This window comes from Pipistrellus hanaki (genome assembly GCF_964339955.1).
Source record: "Pipistrellus hanaki genome assembly, chromosome: 1".
Taxonomy (NCBI): Eukaryota; Metazoa; Chordata; class Mammalia; order Chiroptera; family Vespertilionidae; genus Pipistrellus; species Pipistrellus hanaki.
In genome coordinates, this window is record NC_140503.1 from 145,705,197 (window position 1) to 145,724,449 (window position 19,253).

General features: G+C 38.2%; 1 protein-coding gene across 3 annotated transcripts in view; it reads left to right on the plus strand.

Annotated features, from left to right (window-relative positions):
• The window catches only part of SLC9B2 (solute carrier family 9 member B2), a 50,895-nt gene that overhangs the window by 11,097 nt on the left and 20,545 nt on the right, over positions 1-19,253 (plus strand). For 2 of the 3 annotated variants that reach the window (XM_084901823.1, XM_084901825.1), the window contains exons 2-7: positions 3,165-3,301; positions 4,732-4,912; positions 8,673-8,843; positions 12,704-12,846; positions 13,938-14,065; positions 15,490-15,665. In XM_084901823.1, coding sequence (XP_084757949.1) covers positions 3,212-3,301; positions 4,732-4,912; positions 8,673-8,843; positions 12,704-12,846; positions 13,938-14,065; positions 15,490-15,665 — 889 coding nt within the window. In that variant the 5' untranslated portion in view covers positions 3,165-3,211. The remainder of the gene's footprint in view (positions 1-3,164; positions 3,302-4,731; positions 4,913-8,672; positions 8,844-12,703; positions 12,847-13,937; positions 14,066-15,489; positions 15,666-19,253) is intronic. The other variant, XM_084901824.1, reaches the window with a different exon arrangement.

The window sequence follows — 19,253 nt, forward strand, 5'->3', positions numbered from 1 at the left end:
GAAAGGAATTCTTTAGGAAGAGGGAAAGAAGAAAAAGATAAATATAAAAATTATGATCAAAAACTATGTCTCTATTAAGTGAATCTAAAAACCAAGGGAATAAAAAATCTGATGAACAGTAGTAACTGGTGCATATAATAGAATCAGAGGCATAGAAGAGGAGTGGACTGACAATTCTTAGGGGAAAAGGGGAATGGGGGGTGTAAGAGGAGACTGGACAAAAAGCGTGCACCTATGGATGAGGACAGTGGTGGGGAGATAAGGCAGACAGTGGGGTGGGAGCCTGGTGGAGGAGAGCTATGGGGGGAAGAAAAGAGGAACAATTGTAATAATCTGAACAATAAAGATTTATTAAATTTTTAAAAAAAAGAATATGAATGTGCTGTGACCCAAAAAAAGGGGTGTGACAGGTAAGAAATGCTTGTCAGGTCAAAGCTTCAAATATTCCTTATGGAAAAGATATATATCCTCATATTTTGTAGCCTTAGATTGCTATCTTTTTTATCTCTCACTAGCAGTTTTTACTCATGCTGTTGTCAGTTTGCCTCTATCACAATCTCTTCCTACATTTTAACTTATAATAGCTTATCTTCCAAAGGTTTAGAGACCAGATGAACAAAATCATTAGAATTGTTTTCAAAATAAGAGTTAATGGGCTCAGAGGTGAGGCCTCAAGTGTCTCTTTGTGAGTGAGGAGTATACACTATCTACTTTTTAATGGATTTCATATTATTTTTTACAAACCTTTAAAGGGCATTTTTGCATATTTTCTGATATTTATTTATTTATTTACTACTTATCTACACTAACAAAAGAGAAATATGCAAATTGACCATTCTCTGTAATGCCCACCTACCAATCAGGAGTGAATATGCAAATTAGCCCAACAAAGATGGAGGGTTAATTTGCATATGAAGGCATGGAGTGGCCTGGCGGGGCAGGACACCTGCTATGAGGGGTGGGCAGGGGGTAGAGGGTGGTACTGGAGTGGGGCTCCAGCTGGGAACGAGGACCTGCAGGCTCTCAGGCAGCTGGGAATGAAACCAGGGAAAGGAAGGCCTATTCTTGCATGAATCTTCATGCAATGGGCCTCTAGTTTACTTATAAAACTGCCTTCTTAATAGAGCATATACCATTGTAATTTCAAGAACCAAAGACTATGACCAGTAAATGCCATGGACATTACTTTAAGTAAAGGTTACACTTTTGTGATTTTCCTAAATTTAAGTGGTTTTCTGAAGTGAGACTGATGGTACATGTTCTTTTGAAAATGGAAACATAACAGAAAATGAAAAGAGCTGACAAATTAGTTGTAAGTTGCTTTCCTGGACTTATTAGAGTACCTTAAAAGGTACTTTATTTTACCTTTCTTCCTGCAATACCTCTCTGATCTCAAATAAGTACTTTGGCTTCTATGGTAGAGTATAGGGAAACAGAAGGAAAAAAAAAATTTAGAACACAAAACTGTGTAAACACCCACAGAGAGCATATACTGTGCAACATTCCAAGTCTTGATTATGTTAAAAAGAACCACAATGTTAATAAAATAAAATTTTAAAAGCTTCATTTTAGCTAGTAGTTTATATCTTCTATAAATAATCATTTGTACTTGTTGGCTATTTTAAAATATTCTTCGTAAGTGGTGGAATTGGCTGACCTGGGGAATTTCATAAAGGGGGTTATTCTAGTGACACTGCCCCAGAGTGTCTATGTAATTCTTCTAATGAGAGAGGTGAAGAAATGACATTGGTGAGTGTTATTATATTCATCTAATCAAGAAGTCAGCCTCAAAAGAAAGATGTGAAAAGCATGATAAAATCAAAGAGATTGAATAGTAAATTCTTCAAGACTGGTGATACCTTGTCCTGCTTCATAAGAAAAGCAAAAAGATTCTTAGAGAATTGTGATTATTGAGATTATTAGCTAATAACCAACACTATTGAATGCTTACCATATGCATGGTTGGGACTACTCTAGCCTCCATTGTACAGAAAAGGAATCCGTTACAGTTTGGTGGAAGATGGAGCTGAACTTCAGGCTCAGGTTTGTCCAACTCCAGAGCCAGCAGACCTCTAATTGTGGATAAATAATTTCCTCAACGCTTGGCAGCCCCAGATTGACGTAGCAACTCAAGGATGTCACCAAGGAACCAGCTCTTCCAGTTTTACTTATGTACCTTTGGTGTAGGACCTTTTAATCTCATGGTTGAAAGATGGGTGTTGGCCCTTCAGCTATGTACCTACATTCTAGGAAGAAGAAAGAGAAATATTAGAGGGTAAAGAGTAAACAGTATGATCCTTGAAAGTCTTGCCTCATTATTTGGGAATGAAATTCCCCTGAGAGATTCCCATTACAGAGAACTGTGACCCTTGGCCACCTCTAGCTGTAAAGTGGAGTACTTGGCTCTCAGCCTACATAGCATAGGACACCTAGAGAGAAGGGACTGAAGTGGGTATTTATGGGGTATGCCTTACAGGTTTTTTTTAGTTATTTTGTGTAAGTTTATTTTTCCTGGGATACTGTAAACCTATAGAGAACAAAGAATATGTTTTCATATCTGAATTGCCCACTCTAAAGGGCAAGTGACTACCATGGATAGCACTTATTACAGTATCTAAGACATTGTGGCTTCTCAGATCAATGTTGGTGTTGGTGGTTTAACTTTAATTTAGAAATAACAGCCACGCAAGAATTAATGACCCTAGTTCCTCTGAAAGTGATGGAATCTGTAGATTTCTCTCTAGTGACTTATTTCCTCATATCAACACTGGAAAATTACCTGGAGCTTTTGTGCTTCATCGAAGCAGAGAAGACAATTTAATGGTAGTATTACTTGGAATATTTGAAGTATAAGTCACAAAAACAAGGTGGAAATAAATCATAGAAAACTATGATGGTCAACAAGGGCTTTTTCAAGAGAGGTAAAAAGATAGAAAAAAAATAGAATAAGATATTATAATCAAAGAAAAGATTAACGATTAAAAACTAGGAACAGTCTAAAGTATTTTAGCCATTCAGAGTTCTAAGGGGAAGTACAAGTCATTCATTTGAATTGCTCAAATTGCTATTTAATTTATTTGTTCAAATCTCAGATTGCCAAAAGAGGAAATATAAATAAATAAATCTCCGATTGCCATTTTGTATCTATACTGTTTCTCCTTCAGAACAGATCTTGTTTGTTGCCCCTCTGTCATCTTATTAACTATAAATCATGAGGGATGAAGATAAAACAGTTGAACATGAAGATTTGGAACCATCCACAGGGATGAATCACACAGCCTCTTCGAATCAACAAATACAGGTAAATCTGAAATCCTATGAAGTTCATCCCAACTATTTCCTTAAAGAAAGGACTACATATTTGTTTCCAAATCTATGATAGAATTGTTTTCTTTTCATTATATCATTCAGTTAACAATTCTCCCTATTTTTTATTTTTAATTATGTTTTTATTGATTTCAAGAGGAAAGGAGAGTGAGAGAAAGATAGAAACATCAATGATAAGAGAGAATCATTGATTGGCTGCTTCTGCATGCCCCCTACTAGGGATCCAGCCTATAACCCCAGCATGTACCCTGACTGGGAATCAAACTGTGCCTCATGGTTTACAGGTCGAAGCTCAAACATGAGCCACACCATATGGGTACTTATTCCTGTTCTTAATCCTCAAACTCATACATTCCAGGATAAGTGTGACTACCAGTTTTCCCAGATAGTCATTAGTAGCTGGCCCAACATAAGGTTAGAAATATAAAAAACCTGTGAATTTCTTTATGTTCCCAGCCAAACCCTTACTATATCTAGTAGTGTTTTTTTGTGTGTGTGTGTTTTTGTTGTTGTTGTTGCTTAAATTTAAGCAGATGAATAAGTGAGAATTTATTTTCAGCAAAGATAGTTATCTTCTTCTGGATTACTTTTATATATTTACCAACTATTGCCTTAAATCATATCTTTTTGTTTGTTTATTTGTTTGTTTTTAATCTTCACTTGAGGCTATGTTTTATTGACTTTTTAAAGAAAGAAGCAGGGAGAGAGAAAGAGAAACATTATGGGAGAGAGAAACATGATTGGTTGCCTCCCATATACACTTTGATCAGGGATGAACCCACAAACTAGGTATGTGCCCTTACCAGGAAGCGAATCTGCAGCCTTTTGGTGTATGGGACAACTCTCCAACCAGCAGAGCCAGGGCTTGAATCATATCTTTTTTTTTTTTTAATATATTTTATTGATTTTGTACAGAGAGGAAGGGAGAGAGATAGTTAGAAACATCCATGAGAGAGAGTCATCAATCAGCTGCCTCTTGCACACCCCCTACTGGGGATGTGCCCGCAACCAAGGTACATGCTCTTGACCGGAATCAAACCCGGGACCCTTCCGTCCCCAAGCCGACGCTCTATCCATTGAGCCAAACCGGTTTGGGGGAATCATATCTTAAATAGGCTCATTTTTAAACTCAGGATTGTAAAACATAATGAAATTGTATGTGACTCAAACATTTATAAAGAGACAAATAATGACTCAATGGTAAATATACCCAACATAGTTCTTGTTCCAAGTATTAGCTGATTAACTAATAATAAAGCTGTACATTTCCTGGTACTAGCTTTGATTGTAGTAATGGGAATTTGATTTGTGATGTGATGGCTCAGTAACTTAAAAAAAAAAAAAAGTATAACAAATATACTATTTTTAAGTATTTTTTTTTTCTAAAAATTTCCTTAAACACAGGAGGTACCTGTTACAAACCAAATAGGATTAGATGAAAATGAATCACCTGAAGGAAGTAGCGTTTTGACCAGCAGTGGGGAAAGACTGCAAGAAACACAAACTGAATTAAACCATTTGCAAAGACTAAGGCAAACATGTGCTTGCCCTCCACATGGCTTACTGGATAAAGTAATAACAAATGGTATGTATTAAACAATAAGGATGAATTCAGAAACAGAGGGTAAAATACGAAGTTGTTATACAATGGGAGATTCTAAATAATATGGTTTAAAGAACAAAAAGAAGTTACTTCTCTCTCACATAAAAACTACTAGGTGGAGAATCCACAACGGTAAGTTGCTCTGCTCCATACAGTCATTCGGGAGCCCAGGCTGAAGGACTCCACCATGTTTGACACCAGGCTCAAAAGAGCGCTGTGGTCATTGCCATTCCGGACACCTGGAAGAGGCAGAGAGCGGGAAACGAGGACCTTTTCCTTTTTTGTATCTGAGTTATTGCACAGGATTATGTTAGGGCTCCAATGAGAAAGTGATTGAGAACTTGCTTGTAAACAGAAAACACAACATAAGTGTTGCTTGTTATTACTGTGAGTTAATGCAACTAATGTTCGAGGGAACACAGCTCAGTTTGTACTTACGAATGAATCATGTCGTTTTATAAGTAAAGATCTTGATTTGCAATTCAACTTATTTCAATAAAGATGCTATTACTTAAAATATTTGGGGGATTTTTCTTTGGGGAATTGATTTCAACATGGTTTTGAATAGAAACCCCATGAGGGTTTAAAAAAAATGAAATGTTGAATTCCATCGCTAGCAATATGGTAGATAAAACTCAATAAAAAATTTTTACTTTTACCAATGAAAACATCTGGAAAAAAATAGTTTAAATATTTTTTAATGCATCTTTTATCTATCAAGGAAGCAGAAAATCATCAGGACACTAAAACAAAGTATAAGAGAGAGAAATAAGCCTTCAATATAGCCTTCACCCTGAAAGCTTCCGCAAAATGCCGATGAATTTGAGATTTATTTTAAGAACTATGTGAGTATAGGAGACTACACTAGAGCCTAGGTTGGGAGACATGTAATAGGAGAAATTATTCTCCCTTATCCATACACAGCTGGAACCCAGGGCCATGGTGAATTTGAAGTAAACGATGGGCCAGCAGCTAAATCTATCTGTGGGAGAGTATCTACTGAAAATGTGTAACTTCATGGTGATTTGTGTTCCAAAGTCAGTGAAGAAAATCAAGCTGAAATACAGTATGTCTAAAAGTGGTCCTGAATTATTAGCTTCTGAGTACACAATAGAAGCAAACTCAGAGCCTATCTGGCAGAGCTCACATTCAACCTAAGGCTCCAACAACTCTCAAAGATAAACAACTTTCCAAGAAAGTGGTTACTATTGCAAAACAAACCAAAAAATATCACAATGTGAATAAGAGAACAGATTTCAAAATTTTGCATTACATGAAAATATAATATAAAAATTTTTTGGTAACTATAAAGAATTTGAGATTATAACAATTATGAGTACAAAATAAGTAACTATTTTTAAAATGAACATAAATATTCTATTAAGGAACAAATTGAATTTCTAGAAATGAAGGATATGGTATCGTAATTGAAATAGAAAATTAGTAGCTAGATTAGGCAATAAAGTAATAAAAAGAGAATTGATGAACTAATAAATAGGTCTAAAGAGATTACCTAGAATGTAGTACACACAGACAAAAATAGATAATATGAAAACTAGGGTTAACAACATATGTGTCACTATCTAGTCGTAGTTCCAGAAAAAGAGAATAGGAAGAATGGCGAAGAAATATTTGAAGAAATGAAGACAGAATTTTCCAGAATTGATGAAAACCAAAAGGAATCCATACCTAAACATAACATAATTAAAAACAGCCAAATAAAAATTTCCTAAAAGAACTGAAATTAAACTTAAAATGAAATTAACAGCAGCAAAAGCCAGAAAAACAAGTAATAATATTGAATATTTTCAAGTAACTGAGAAACTCTCAACCTAGTATTTATACCCAGAAAAATTAACTTTTAAAAATGAGAATAAAGACAATTGTAGACAAATAAAACAGAATTGACTACCAACAGATCCTAGTGAGAAATATAGCATACTTTACTGCCAAGTGTTTCTATACCACTAAGCTCATTTGAAATGGTAAATAGAGAATCATGTCAGTGTAATATGAAATTTGCATTTTTCTGCATAATTTTTCCTGGCACATTAATATTTAACATCATCAAGAAATAGAAGTGAATTGAAAACAAACAAACAAAAAATCTGACATATGCTTTCTTACAATAAAAGATTAAGACCTTGCCCTAGCAGGTTTGGCTCAGTGGATAGAGCATCAGCCTGCAGACTGAAGGGTCCTGGTTAAATTCCAGTCAATTGCATATGTCCAGGTTGTGGTCTTGATCCCCAGTAGGGAGGCAGCCAATCAATGATTCTTTTTCATTGATGTTTCTATCTCTCTCTCCCTTTCCTTTCCTCTATGAAATCAATAAAAATGTATTTTTTAAGTGTTTTTTTTTTAAGAGTAAAGTCTTGCTAAAAAAGCTGAAATCTCTGTGGAAGTGCCTTCTTTTTAGGCAGTTAGTTGCTGGTTTAGGAACTACATAAGACCATTAACTTTCTACCTCACCCTACCTAATGAAACCAAATGTCAATGAAGAAGCTAACAGTACAGATGAAGAAGCTACCAACACTTTTCACTCAATTAAAACATTTGATTGATGGAAAAGACTGCCAATTTAGATGGAAGTCCTCTCTATTTAAAGCAAAGCCCTCAAGATTCTCCATCTTGAAATAGGAGGTGTGGTTCCAGGGTTATAGTGTGCAAAGAAGAGACTAAAGGAGAGAGAGACAAATGTCAGTGGAGATTTAACTGTGTCGGTACTTTTTTTAAAGGATTTTTATTATTTTTGTTAGTGCTTTGGTCACATGTTTTGAGATTAGAGTTGGTCTGGCCAACTTTGTTTTCCCATGAGCCTTTCTATTTTCAGTGTATAGTTTTGTAGAAAACAAGGTTTTCAAACAGGAAAAAGTGTTTTACATTCTAAGAAATACCTCTACTAAAGGGCATACTTCAAGCAACTATTGTCTCAGGTGAAAGGTGTAAGATGACGTAATGAATGATGATTATAAAAAAAAAAAAAAAAAAATTAGGTAAGACCCAGCCAGTGTGGCTCAGTGGTTGAGCATTGACCTATGAACCAGAAGGTCATGATTCAATTCTCAGTCAAGACACATGCCTGGGTTGTGGGTTCAATCTCCAATGGGGGTGGTGCAGGAATCAGCCAATCAATGATTCTCTCTCATCTTTGATGTTTGCATCTCTATTTCCCTCCCCCTTCCTCTCTGATATCAATGAAAATATATTTTAAAAAGTAGGTAAATATGTGGTAATTCTAAACAAACATTTGACTGTAGAAAAGAAACAATAATAATGTCTACTTCAAGGCAGAACTAAAATACTGGCGTGTGATTGATTGTTCAAGTATTCTCAGGTTCCTGGGAAGAGGGTAAAGATAGTGATTCTCTTTTTAATATTAACTACTGGGATACTTATGGTAAAACTAAAAGAAAAATAAGAAAATGGCAAAAAAACAAAAAAAAACCACACACACAAAACATTCAAAATAGTAGTTCTCCTGGCAGTGTGAAAGGAAATGGGGATGGGACTAGGAGCGGGGCACTTAGGTGGATTCAAAGCCAGGGGTAACAGTCTATTTCTTCAGGTGTTGGTAATTCCGATTGTTCATAGTACTTATGTTCTTAAACTTACACATGGTTATAAGCATTTGTATACATATTCAATGTTGTTGTTGTGGTTTTTTTTTTTAATTTAGGTTATATTTAAACCTGCATATAATAACTTATTGATAGAAATTCATTTTCCTGGTTTATTTCAGTGACCATGGTTGTTCTCCTGTGGGCTGTAGTTTGGTCAATCACTGGCAGTGAATGTCTTCCCGGAGGAAACCTGTTTGGGATTATAATCCTTTTCTATTGTGCTGTGATTGGAGGTAAACTTTTTGGGCTCATCAAGTTACCTACGTTGCCTCCACTGCCTCCTCTTCTTGGTAAGTGCTAAACACTTCCTGTCTTCTTCCGTGCAAATCCGTTTTAAGAATAGTAGTTTTTCCAAAGTTTGGGAAATAAAGGAATAAACTATTTCTGCATTTTCTGTGCTTGAGCTACAAGTAAACACTGAAAATTAAATTTTGAAAAATTTTGTGAGCCTGTTGTGAAAAATTATGATTTCAAAAAATTAAATTATAGCCGGGACCGGTTTGGCTCAGTGGATAGAGCGTCGGCCTGCGGACTGAAGGGTCCCGGGTTCGATTCCTGTCAAGGGCATGTACCTTGGTTGAGGGCACATCCCCAGTAGGGGGTGTGCAGGAGGTAACTGGTCAATGTTTCTCTCTCATCGACGTTTCTGACTCTCTGTCCCTCTTAATTCCTCTCTGTGTAAAATCAATATAATATTTTTTTAAAAAAAATTAAATTATAAATACTTAGAGTTAAGTAATCTGCATTGAAAACAAGAGCAATAAATACTTAAAATTGATCATAAATCTGATCCTAAATCTTTTTGCTATATTTCTCCTTATCGCTGCTCTTGAGATTATGGAAATACTACACAATAGTGTGACACTGCTTGTTTCTTTCAACTCCACATTTGGTGATATAATATCATGTTCATAGCTTAACATGGGCCAGGATAGAAGTATTTATAAGACAGAAACCAGCATATGCTACAAATCACGACTTGATATCTTGTAAGTCACTCACATCTTTGACAAACAAGTGAGATTCCAACACATATTTTCTTCTTATTCATTTATGTAAATAAACGAAAATATCAACCAATATTTCTGGTGATGCTAGTACTCACTCATCAGTGATATGAGTGATTTATTTGCTAATTTATTTCAATAAGGATTTTCTTCTAAACTTGGAAGCATTTGAAATAAAAGTGGCCTTTTGTTGATAACTCTTTTATATTTAAAAAGAAACTTTCTATCATACAAATTAAGGGGGGTGGGGGGAGAATACACCTTGTCAAAGAAGGTGTTCTTTCCTCTACAACCAAGGCAGATTTTCTTGTATGCTGAGAGGCAAGTAGAGGACACCTGCCATATCACAAGCAGGTGGCCACATCAACCCAGACCTTGGGCAAAGGAAACACAGTCCCAGGAAAATTATTTTTACATTCATTTGGAGAATAAAAAGTCCTCCTTCCATAAGATATTTTTGAGATTTCATAAGATTATTATTCTTTTTGATTTCAGGTAGTTATATGCTTTAATAATTATAGTAATGATTACCCTACCTGGTTTGGCTCAGTGAATAGAGCATTAGCCTGAAGACTGAAGGGCCTGGGGTTCAATTCTGGTCAAGGACACATGCCTGGGTTGCAGGCTTAATTCCCAGTGTGGGGCATGCAGGAAGCAGCCAATCAATTATTCTCTCTCATCACTGATGTTTCTATCTCTTTCTCTCTCCCTTTCTCTGTGAAATTAATAAATAAATATATATATATATATATATATATATATATATATATATATATATATAGCACTGATTTACATCCACATTTTAAGTTTCAGTAAGAAACTATGGACATAGAATAAATGTATGGTTACTGCAGTATTTTTGGCCAAAGACTCATCAATACCTATTAAAATGTTATATGCACCTGTACTCTAGAGCCTAACATTTCCACTTCTATGAATTATTCTGTGGATATCCTATATAATAAAGAGTAATATGCAAATTGACTATCACTCCAACACACACAAGATGGCCACCCCCATGTGGACACAGATGGCCACCACAAGATAGCTGGCAGAGAGGGCAATGTGGGCAATCAGGCCGGCAGGAGAGGGCAGTTGCGGGGATCAGGCCTGCAAGGGAGGGCAGTTGGGGATGACCAGGCCTGCAGGGGAGGGCAATTGGTTGGGGGCTGGGGGGGAACCTCAGTCACACTCAACTACTTTCAGGTCTCAATTGTGTTCCATTTTCTCTACCTACCTTGGAAGAAACTTCTGTGTCTTCCATAAACTTCTCAGCTCTTCTAACCCTGCCTTTCTCCCCTTCCCCTTCTTTGGACCTCTGGAACTCACCTCTCCTGTCTCAATTCATACTTGTGCTTTCATAACATTGAGACTGTCAGTTCATCTTGCTCCTCTACAGGCTGAAAGCAGTACTGAGTCCTTGTTCATTATCTCAAACTAGTGACCCAGTGCACAAAATTTGTGTACATTAAAAGGGAATTAATTAGAGGAAATATTTTTATATTGCTATTTGCCCTTCCTCTATAATAGAAGTGTCAGCAATGAAAGAAAATTAGTAAAATATATATGAAAATCTTCCTCCTGTCAGAGTCTGGAGCACACCACAGGACCCAGAGTCAAGTCCCTGCCCACCGGCGTGCACCTCGAAATCATTAGAGACCCAGACCTGGCTGGTCCCACCCCCATTGTGCAAGATCCAGACCTGGCCAGCCCCATCCCTGTCAAACCCCACTGGGTGGGGAGCAGGGCCTGAGGCCCCCAATCAAGCCTCAAGTTCCCTGCCCCAGCTCGACGCCGCCACACAGCATCAGGTCCCTGCTCATTGCTTGTTACAGGAACCCCGCCTCCACTGTGGGCATAGCTATCTTGTGACAATGGGTTGAGGGTCAATTTGCATATTACTTCTTTATTATATAGGATTATATAGTATACCCACTACAGCAAGCATGTCAAACTCAAAGGCTAACACGGGCCAAATAAACGTGGTTTAAGTTTATGTGGGCCCCAACAAAACAAAAGCTTCAATTTTCATAGAAACGTAGGTTTATTTCGATAGAGACATGCTAAGTACAAAGGGCTGAAATAAATGAGTAATAGTTAACATAAAATAATGGAATATTTTAATAAAAATTAATATTTTTTCCTGAACATTAACTTACCAGACATTGAATAACTGCAAAAATTAATAAGTGTAAAGCCAATAAACCTATTTTTCTTGTTCTCTCAAAGCAAAAAACTTCCTGTTGCGCACACCAAACAAGTCAGTCCAAGACTAATGACCTGGCAATTGGCTGCTAAAATATTCGCTACTAGAATTAGTGGAGAGAAGTGATATGCCTGTACATAAGGCACATAAGGGAAATGAATGCAAGATGATTATAGCAATCAGTCATTAGTGAATGTTGTAGTTCGTTATTAATAATCATGTATAACAGGATATTATAAAAATTAAGCTACGGAATTTTTATTAAAACGTTTCTTATATACCGTTATATTGGCTGGGCCACAAAAATACTCATTGTGGGCCACATGCAGCCCACAGGCCATGACTTTGACATGCCTGTACTACAGTGTCTCAGATACTGAAGGCAGTGGTATATGTTTAATGACTAAATGAAAGGAGGCACCAGCTGACAAGATAGAACAATATCCAATTCACCATAACTCACTTTTAAGCCTTTGTAAAGCAGCTTATGGATTTTTGTTTTTTATTAAATTATCTTGTTTGAAGGTAAAATAGAGCCCAGATAGGTGTTTATATTTACTTCAGGTAATCTGACTTAGCAAATAATTTCAGGAACTACTTGTGGTTGCACATAAAGTGGTGACTGAATTGGACATTTTATTAAAACGTTTAATATTTGATCCCACTTTCTAGTACTGCCTCCTATGTCTCTCTTTCAATTTCAGTCATTCTAATAATTATTCTAATCTGTCCTTTTATTCTGCATTCTAAAGCTTTTTCTTTGCTCCTTTATTATATTAATGTTAACTTAAAGTTTAATGTAACTTTATCTGAGGGCTACGAATAAAGGAAGTGGCTCCTGAGATTACAGAGTAGTTCTCTCTCATGTCCACAGGGCCAAAAAGTGTTTTCTGTATTTGGAGACTCTCTAAAAGTTTGTTTGACTTCTCCATTCCAGGCATGCTGCTTGCTGGGTTTCTCATAAAAAATATTCCTGTCATCAATGATAACGTACAGATCAAGCACAAGTGGTCCTCCTCGTTGAGAAGCATAGCCCTGTCCATCATATTGGTTCGTGCTGGCCTTGGGCTTGATTCAAAGGTACTGAGGTTGTAAATGCCTCACTGTTGCCTAGGAATGTTATTCTCCCAATGTCGCAAGTATTTAGAGTCACTGAGCTTTAGGAAATGGATGTGGACACTGCATGGCATTCTCAAAAAGACAACTGAATTTACTTCAAGCAGGACTGTCCCCAGAAGATGTCCCCATACCCTTTCTTAGAGAAAGGTGGAGTTACTGCCTGTTTGGGGACAGCACCAAGAATAAAGCCCCTCCCTTACTCTGACAGAGATATAGGCCATAGTTATAAGTAATGAGCATGAGAGAAAAACCACATTTTAAAATATATATATTTTATTGATTTTTTTACAGAGAGAAAGACAGAGGGATAGAGAATTAGAAACATCGATTAGAGAATCATTGATCAGCTGCCTCCTGCACACCCCCTACTAGGGATGTGCCCACAACCAAGGTACATGCCCTTGACCGGAATCGGACCTGGGACCTTTCAGTCCGCAGGCCAACGCTATACCCACTGAGCCAAACCGGTTTCGGTGAGAAAAACCACATTTTTGATGCACAAAACCCTGTGCAGGTGAGGTGTTCAGGGATAACAATACTGGCTTAGTAAATGGCCTGGTGTATAGAATGAGTCTCAAATGTGTTTTTCTAAAATGCTTTTATTCATGTATGTTTTTGAATATAGAATGAATATGCTTGGGAATGAGTCTTTAACCTGGGTTCATGCTGGTGTTACAGGTTATACATAATGCCAACACTGAGAAGGTTAAACTGGTGTGGAGATTATGAGCCACCTTCCTGGATTCAAACCTAACTCCACCATTCACCAATTTCATGGTCTTGGGCAAATCACTTGAACTTGTGCCTTTTCAGATGAATACATCTAAATAACAGTGGTGATAATAGTACCTGTATTGTAGCGTTGCTATGAGGACTAAATAAGCTATCTCTAAAACACTTAGAACACTGAAATGTTTGCGGAATGAAGCGCATTACCTGGAACCTTCATGATGATCCAGACATGGTCTGACTACTGAAGAAAAAGAATTGAATGTCGTTTTCCCTCTGTGTCTTTAGCAGATTGTTTTAGAGTGTCTGTTTTTATATTTCAGGCCCTGAAGAAGTTGAAGGGTGTTTGTGTGCGATTATCGATGGGTCCTTGTCTTGTGGAGGCATCCACGTCCGCTCTTCTTGTCCACTTCCTGCTGGGTTTACCATGGCAATGGGCATTTATACTGGGGTAATGATTTTTCCTTGTCGTATGAAAATATGCATGGATATTCAGAACTTCCTCTAATTCGATACAAGAGAATGCATAATAGCGTTTTCTTAAGGACATCAGAAGATACAAAATGGATATTGTAGCACAATATTATAAGTATTAATATTCCAACATGTATATATTTTAACTTCAAAATAGAGTATACATCCTTGTCAGTACCAACTTTTACAGTGGTTGTAATAATTTATACGATTGAGTAAGTAATAGACTTTTTACCTACATTTGACCTCGTGCTGCTGAGAGAGCTGCTGGATCTCACTCCAGAGTCTGCACAAAGGATCATAGATACCTCAGCAGTGATCACCTGGTCCTGTTTTCCTCTAGACTAGGGGTGTCGAACTCAATCAGAGAAGGGGCCAAAATCTAAAATCCAGCCTAAATCGCGGGCCGAATGGTTTACTGAACAGTTATAAACTGACAATGTCATAAACTGACAGCGGAGTGCAGTGATGACAGCGCGGTGCGGGCCACATTGCAAGGCCTGGCAGGCTGGATTTGGCCCGCGGGCCTTGTGTTTGACATATGTGCTCTAGACTATTGTGATTACGGGATTTTGCTGCCTCTTCCTTGAACTGTCAGTTCCTATTTCCGAGGGCTGAGAGCCAGGAGAGGTAAATAAATATAAATTGCTGAGTAAAATTGTGGTGCTAATAAGTAGGTGAGAAGTCAGTTATTACTTCTCATGGTGAAGACTCTGGAGCTATATCCTGCCTGGACTCGGTCCCAGCTCTGTGACTTTCCAGTGTGTGATCTTTGGCAAGTTATCGTACCTAAGATCTCTCTGTGCCTCAATGTCTTCATTTGCAAAATAAACAGAATGATTGTAGCTACCTCATAGGGTTGTTGTGAGGATTAAATTATTTAATATATGCAAACAGCTTAAAATGGGGTTTGGCATATGGTAGGCACTATGACGTGCTCCTTGTGTTACGACTGCTGCTATTCTTAGTATCTGTCAGGATGGCCTTCCCCTTCCTAGCCTGTTGTCTTATTTTACATGCCAAGCCCCGATAGAAAACCTGAGATGACTAGGTTCCAATCCACAGATCCATGGCCATCTTTTTAAAAAGGCAGGTGCCTGGAGCCTAACTCCATTAGTGCAGATATATATTAAGTGCAGATATATATTAAGATATATATTAACCCATAAGTGCAGATATATATTACGCAACCAAAGTGCTTGCAGTGCAGGTGGTTTGTGGCCACAGTTTGCAAAGTGTTCTGTAGCACTTGTATGTGTGTATGTGTTTCTGGTTTGATGCATCATTGCCATTTGAAAGACCATGTTAGGTGTGGTCTAAAAGAGCAGAGGTTATTGTAATGTCATAATAATGATGATGAGAGAGATGCTACCATAAATGTTTGAAGCACCGCCTGCTTAGTTTTGTTGTAGGTGCTGTCTCTCCAGCTGTCGTGGTGCCTTCAATGCTCCTTTTGCAGGAAGGAGGTTATGGTGTTGAGAAAGGCATCCCGACCTTGCTCATGGCAGCTGGCAGCTTCGATGACATTCTGGCCATCACTGGCTTCAACACGTGCTTAGGCATGGCCTTTTCCACAGGTAAACCGATCAGTTCACCATGTGCTGTTCTCTGCGCTCTAGAGACAGATTGTGATGACATAAGTGTGGCATATTTGCTTGGTGATTGGTTAAGGCAAATTAAAATAGAGAAAGCAGTTCCAAGAGTTAGGTCCTAACCTAAGCGGGGGACCAGGAGCTTCCTGGTTTATTACCTTTGCCTTCTAGATCAGTGTTTCCCAACCTTCTCTCATGATGAGAATCACCTGGTGGAGTTGTTAAAACACAGATTCCTGAATCCCAACTAAGAAGTGCTAAACTAGAATTTTTGAGAATATATAGGTAAAATTGCATACCTAACTTAGGGCTCTGTATATAACATCTGTGTTAGAGCACTAGTTAAGTATAGTGCTCTATACTAAATAGTGCTAAACTAGAATTTTTGAGAACATATAGGTAAAATTGCATACCTAACTTAGGGCTCTGTATATAACATCTGTGTTAGAGCACTAGTTAAGTATACAATTTTACCTATATGTTCCCAAAAATTCTAGTTTAGCACTTCTTAGTTGGGATTCAGGAATCTGTGTTTTAACAACTCCACCAGGTGATTCTCATCATGAGAGAAGGTTGGGAAACACTGCTCTAGATACAGACTGCTCAAGTAGCATGAGAGGTGCACAAAGGGGGATGCAAAGTAGGAACGTTTAAAGGAAAAGAGCTTCTGTGTGGAGACTTCACACAAGGGATGAGTAGGTTTTCAATGAGCCCAAATGACAGAATATTCCAAGTGGAAGGAAAAATTTCTGTTTTCTCATCTTTAACATTTTATGAGTATTAACAACAATGATTTTAATAAATAGCCTATTAACACTTGATAATTGTTGATATGGATGTATTTTGGTTTAAGTAATAATAAAAAAGGAACACACCTTAGAAAATTACATATTCTCTCTCTAGCCTGCAGGAGTTATCTTTTTTTTTTTTTTAATATATTTTATTGATTTTTTTACAGAGAGGAAGAGCGAAAGATAGAGAGTTAGAAACATCAATGAGAGAGAATCAACTATCAGCTGCCTCTTGCACACTCCTATCAGGGATGTGCCTGCAACCAAGGTACATGCCCTTGACCAGAATAAAACCTGGGACCCCTCAATCCGCAGGCCAAACTATCCACTGAGCCAAACTGGTTTCGGCTCCCAGGAGTTATCTTAACCATTTATGGTTATATATGCTTTACACTGATTACCTAAAACCTCACCTCTTCTGTAGCCCCAGTTGCCTTACACCCAGTCCCTGAAATTTCTCACTAGTAAACTAATCTTATCAGACTATGGTTTTCATAATGTTACTTTCTTGTTCAAGAACCAATGAAGATTCCCTTTTATCTATTAAATTCATTCTACACTGTTGTCTTTATTTTAACTTTGCTGCACCTATACACACATGTTCTTGCTGATTTCCTGATATATACGTTTAAAATAATGGTTCTCAGCCTCAGCTGCACACATGTCAATGTAAGAAATATCCAAACCTGCAGAAAATTTTTATGCATTTATTTGGGCCAAACTAACTACAAGTGCCGAGAAGCAAAATTTCAACATATTGAGAAAATGTTTTAGAGAAAAATGGTTTTATAGTTTATTTTATACATTAGAATCAAAGGAGGAGCCGTATGTGAGGGAAGAGAATGCTACATAAAATTCATTGGTGGTGGATTAGGGAGGCAGAAGAAAGCAAAACAATGAAATTTCTGAGATTGGATAAAGAATAAAACATACTTCTTTTTACTGGTGGGCATAGGATAGTTAACTATTATTTTTGTCTCTGCTATTTGTGACCTGCCTCTTTGTCTCCGCATTTTGGCTGCTTCCCTGAGTTGATAGAGTGGTTTTGTGTGCTAGGTGTCGTTTCGAGCCCAGTGGCTCAGTCTCCTTAATTACGTGAGGTGGACACTCTTGGTGTATCCCTTTGCGGGCTTTGTACAAGTCTTGTACTTAAGCCTTGATTGCTGTTGGTATCACTGGGAGGAATTGACCTCAAGGACAATTGGCTGTGACTACCAGTTGTGTCTATAATGGAAGAACTTCTGTGCTAGAGACACCCTTATGGGGTAGGATTTGCTTCAGTGGGGCTTTGGTGCTCACTGAGTCTTCCCCCTGAGTGTGTCTCTTATAGATGTGAAATTTATAATCTGGTATGGTCTCACACTGACCACTGGTAAGCTGGCTCTTGAATCTCCAAGGAGGTGCAAAGTCAGCCACTGCCTGAGGCCCCCCAGCAGGAGCTACAGAGAGATATGCAGCTTCCTCCTCTTAGTTAAGAGTTTGGAGATACCCGGGTGAGGCCCAGCTGTGAAACAATGCAAGCTGCGCTAGACCCTTGTGCCTTCTTTTGGAAGCTCTGGGGCTCTCTGACCCAGCATCAGTTTGTTAGGTTTTAGATTGCAAAAGGCCAGGCCATTCATATGCAAAAGCATCTGTGAATAGCTTGGGTGGGGTTGTAAATTGGTGGGCAGGGTCTCAGAGAATCACCAGGGCGGAGCAGATAGCAATGGCTGCCCATCAGCCCTACCCCAAAGAGGCTCCCAGGTCTCTGTGTCCTGCGTCACCATGCAGGAACAATGATCGCTGCAAGCACCTCTGAGAGAAAGCTTCCCTTGCATTCCGGCCCAATGCCGGACAATCCAGTTTCTCTCCATATGAGTCTGGGTCCCCAGAGTCTTGGCCGGAACTGAAATTCAGAGCATTTGGGAGCTTGTATTTCCCTCCCAACTGAAAAAGACAACAGCATATCTAGTTTCCAGCCCCTTTCTTGCTCGCCTCCATACCTTCGTACTTCCACACCTTCGCACCTCCTACTGGATTCGATGTGCTTTTCCCTTTCCTTCTTGTTGTAGAATTTCCACTCAGCCAGCCTTCCAGTGGTTCTGTATGATATCCATTTTGTATTTTAGTTGTAGTTTTTTTTGTTTGTTTGTTTTGTTTTTGTTTTTTTAAATATATTTTATTGATTTTGTACAGAGAGGAAGGGAGAGAGATAGAAAGCTAGAAACATCGATGAGAGAGAATCATCGATCAGCTGCCTCCTGCACACCCCCCACTGGGGATATGCCCGCAACCAAGGTACATGCCCTTGACCGGAATCGAACCCGGGTCCCTTCAGTTCCCAAGCCGACGCTCTATCCATTGAGCCAAACCAGTCTCAGCCTTTAGTTGTAGTTTTGATGTGGTTTTGCGTGGCAGCTAGCTCAGATATTTACCTATGCCACCATCTTAGTTGTCTAGGATAGTTAACTATTAACACTTACAGTGCACAAAGATAGTATGCCAGGAACAAGATAACTATGAGGGGCTTGTGATATGATGGGGGGCTCTGAGGGAGCTGGAAAATGAGATTACTCTGATGTTGCAAAGGTATGTTATCTTAGATGGAAAAAGACAATAAGCTCATCAGGGTAAAGACTGACATTTGTCAAGGAAGCTACAGGCAAAGGATGTGACTAAACACCATAACACACTTTTAATTAGGAATTTTTATTATTCAGACCATCCTATGTGGTTACTATCTGGTCTCTGAGTTTGTAAGATCTGCCATGCAGGCCTCTCCTGAGTTTGTCAGGTTTAGTAT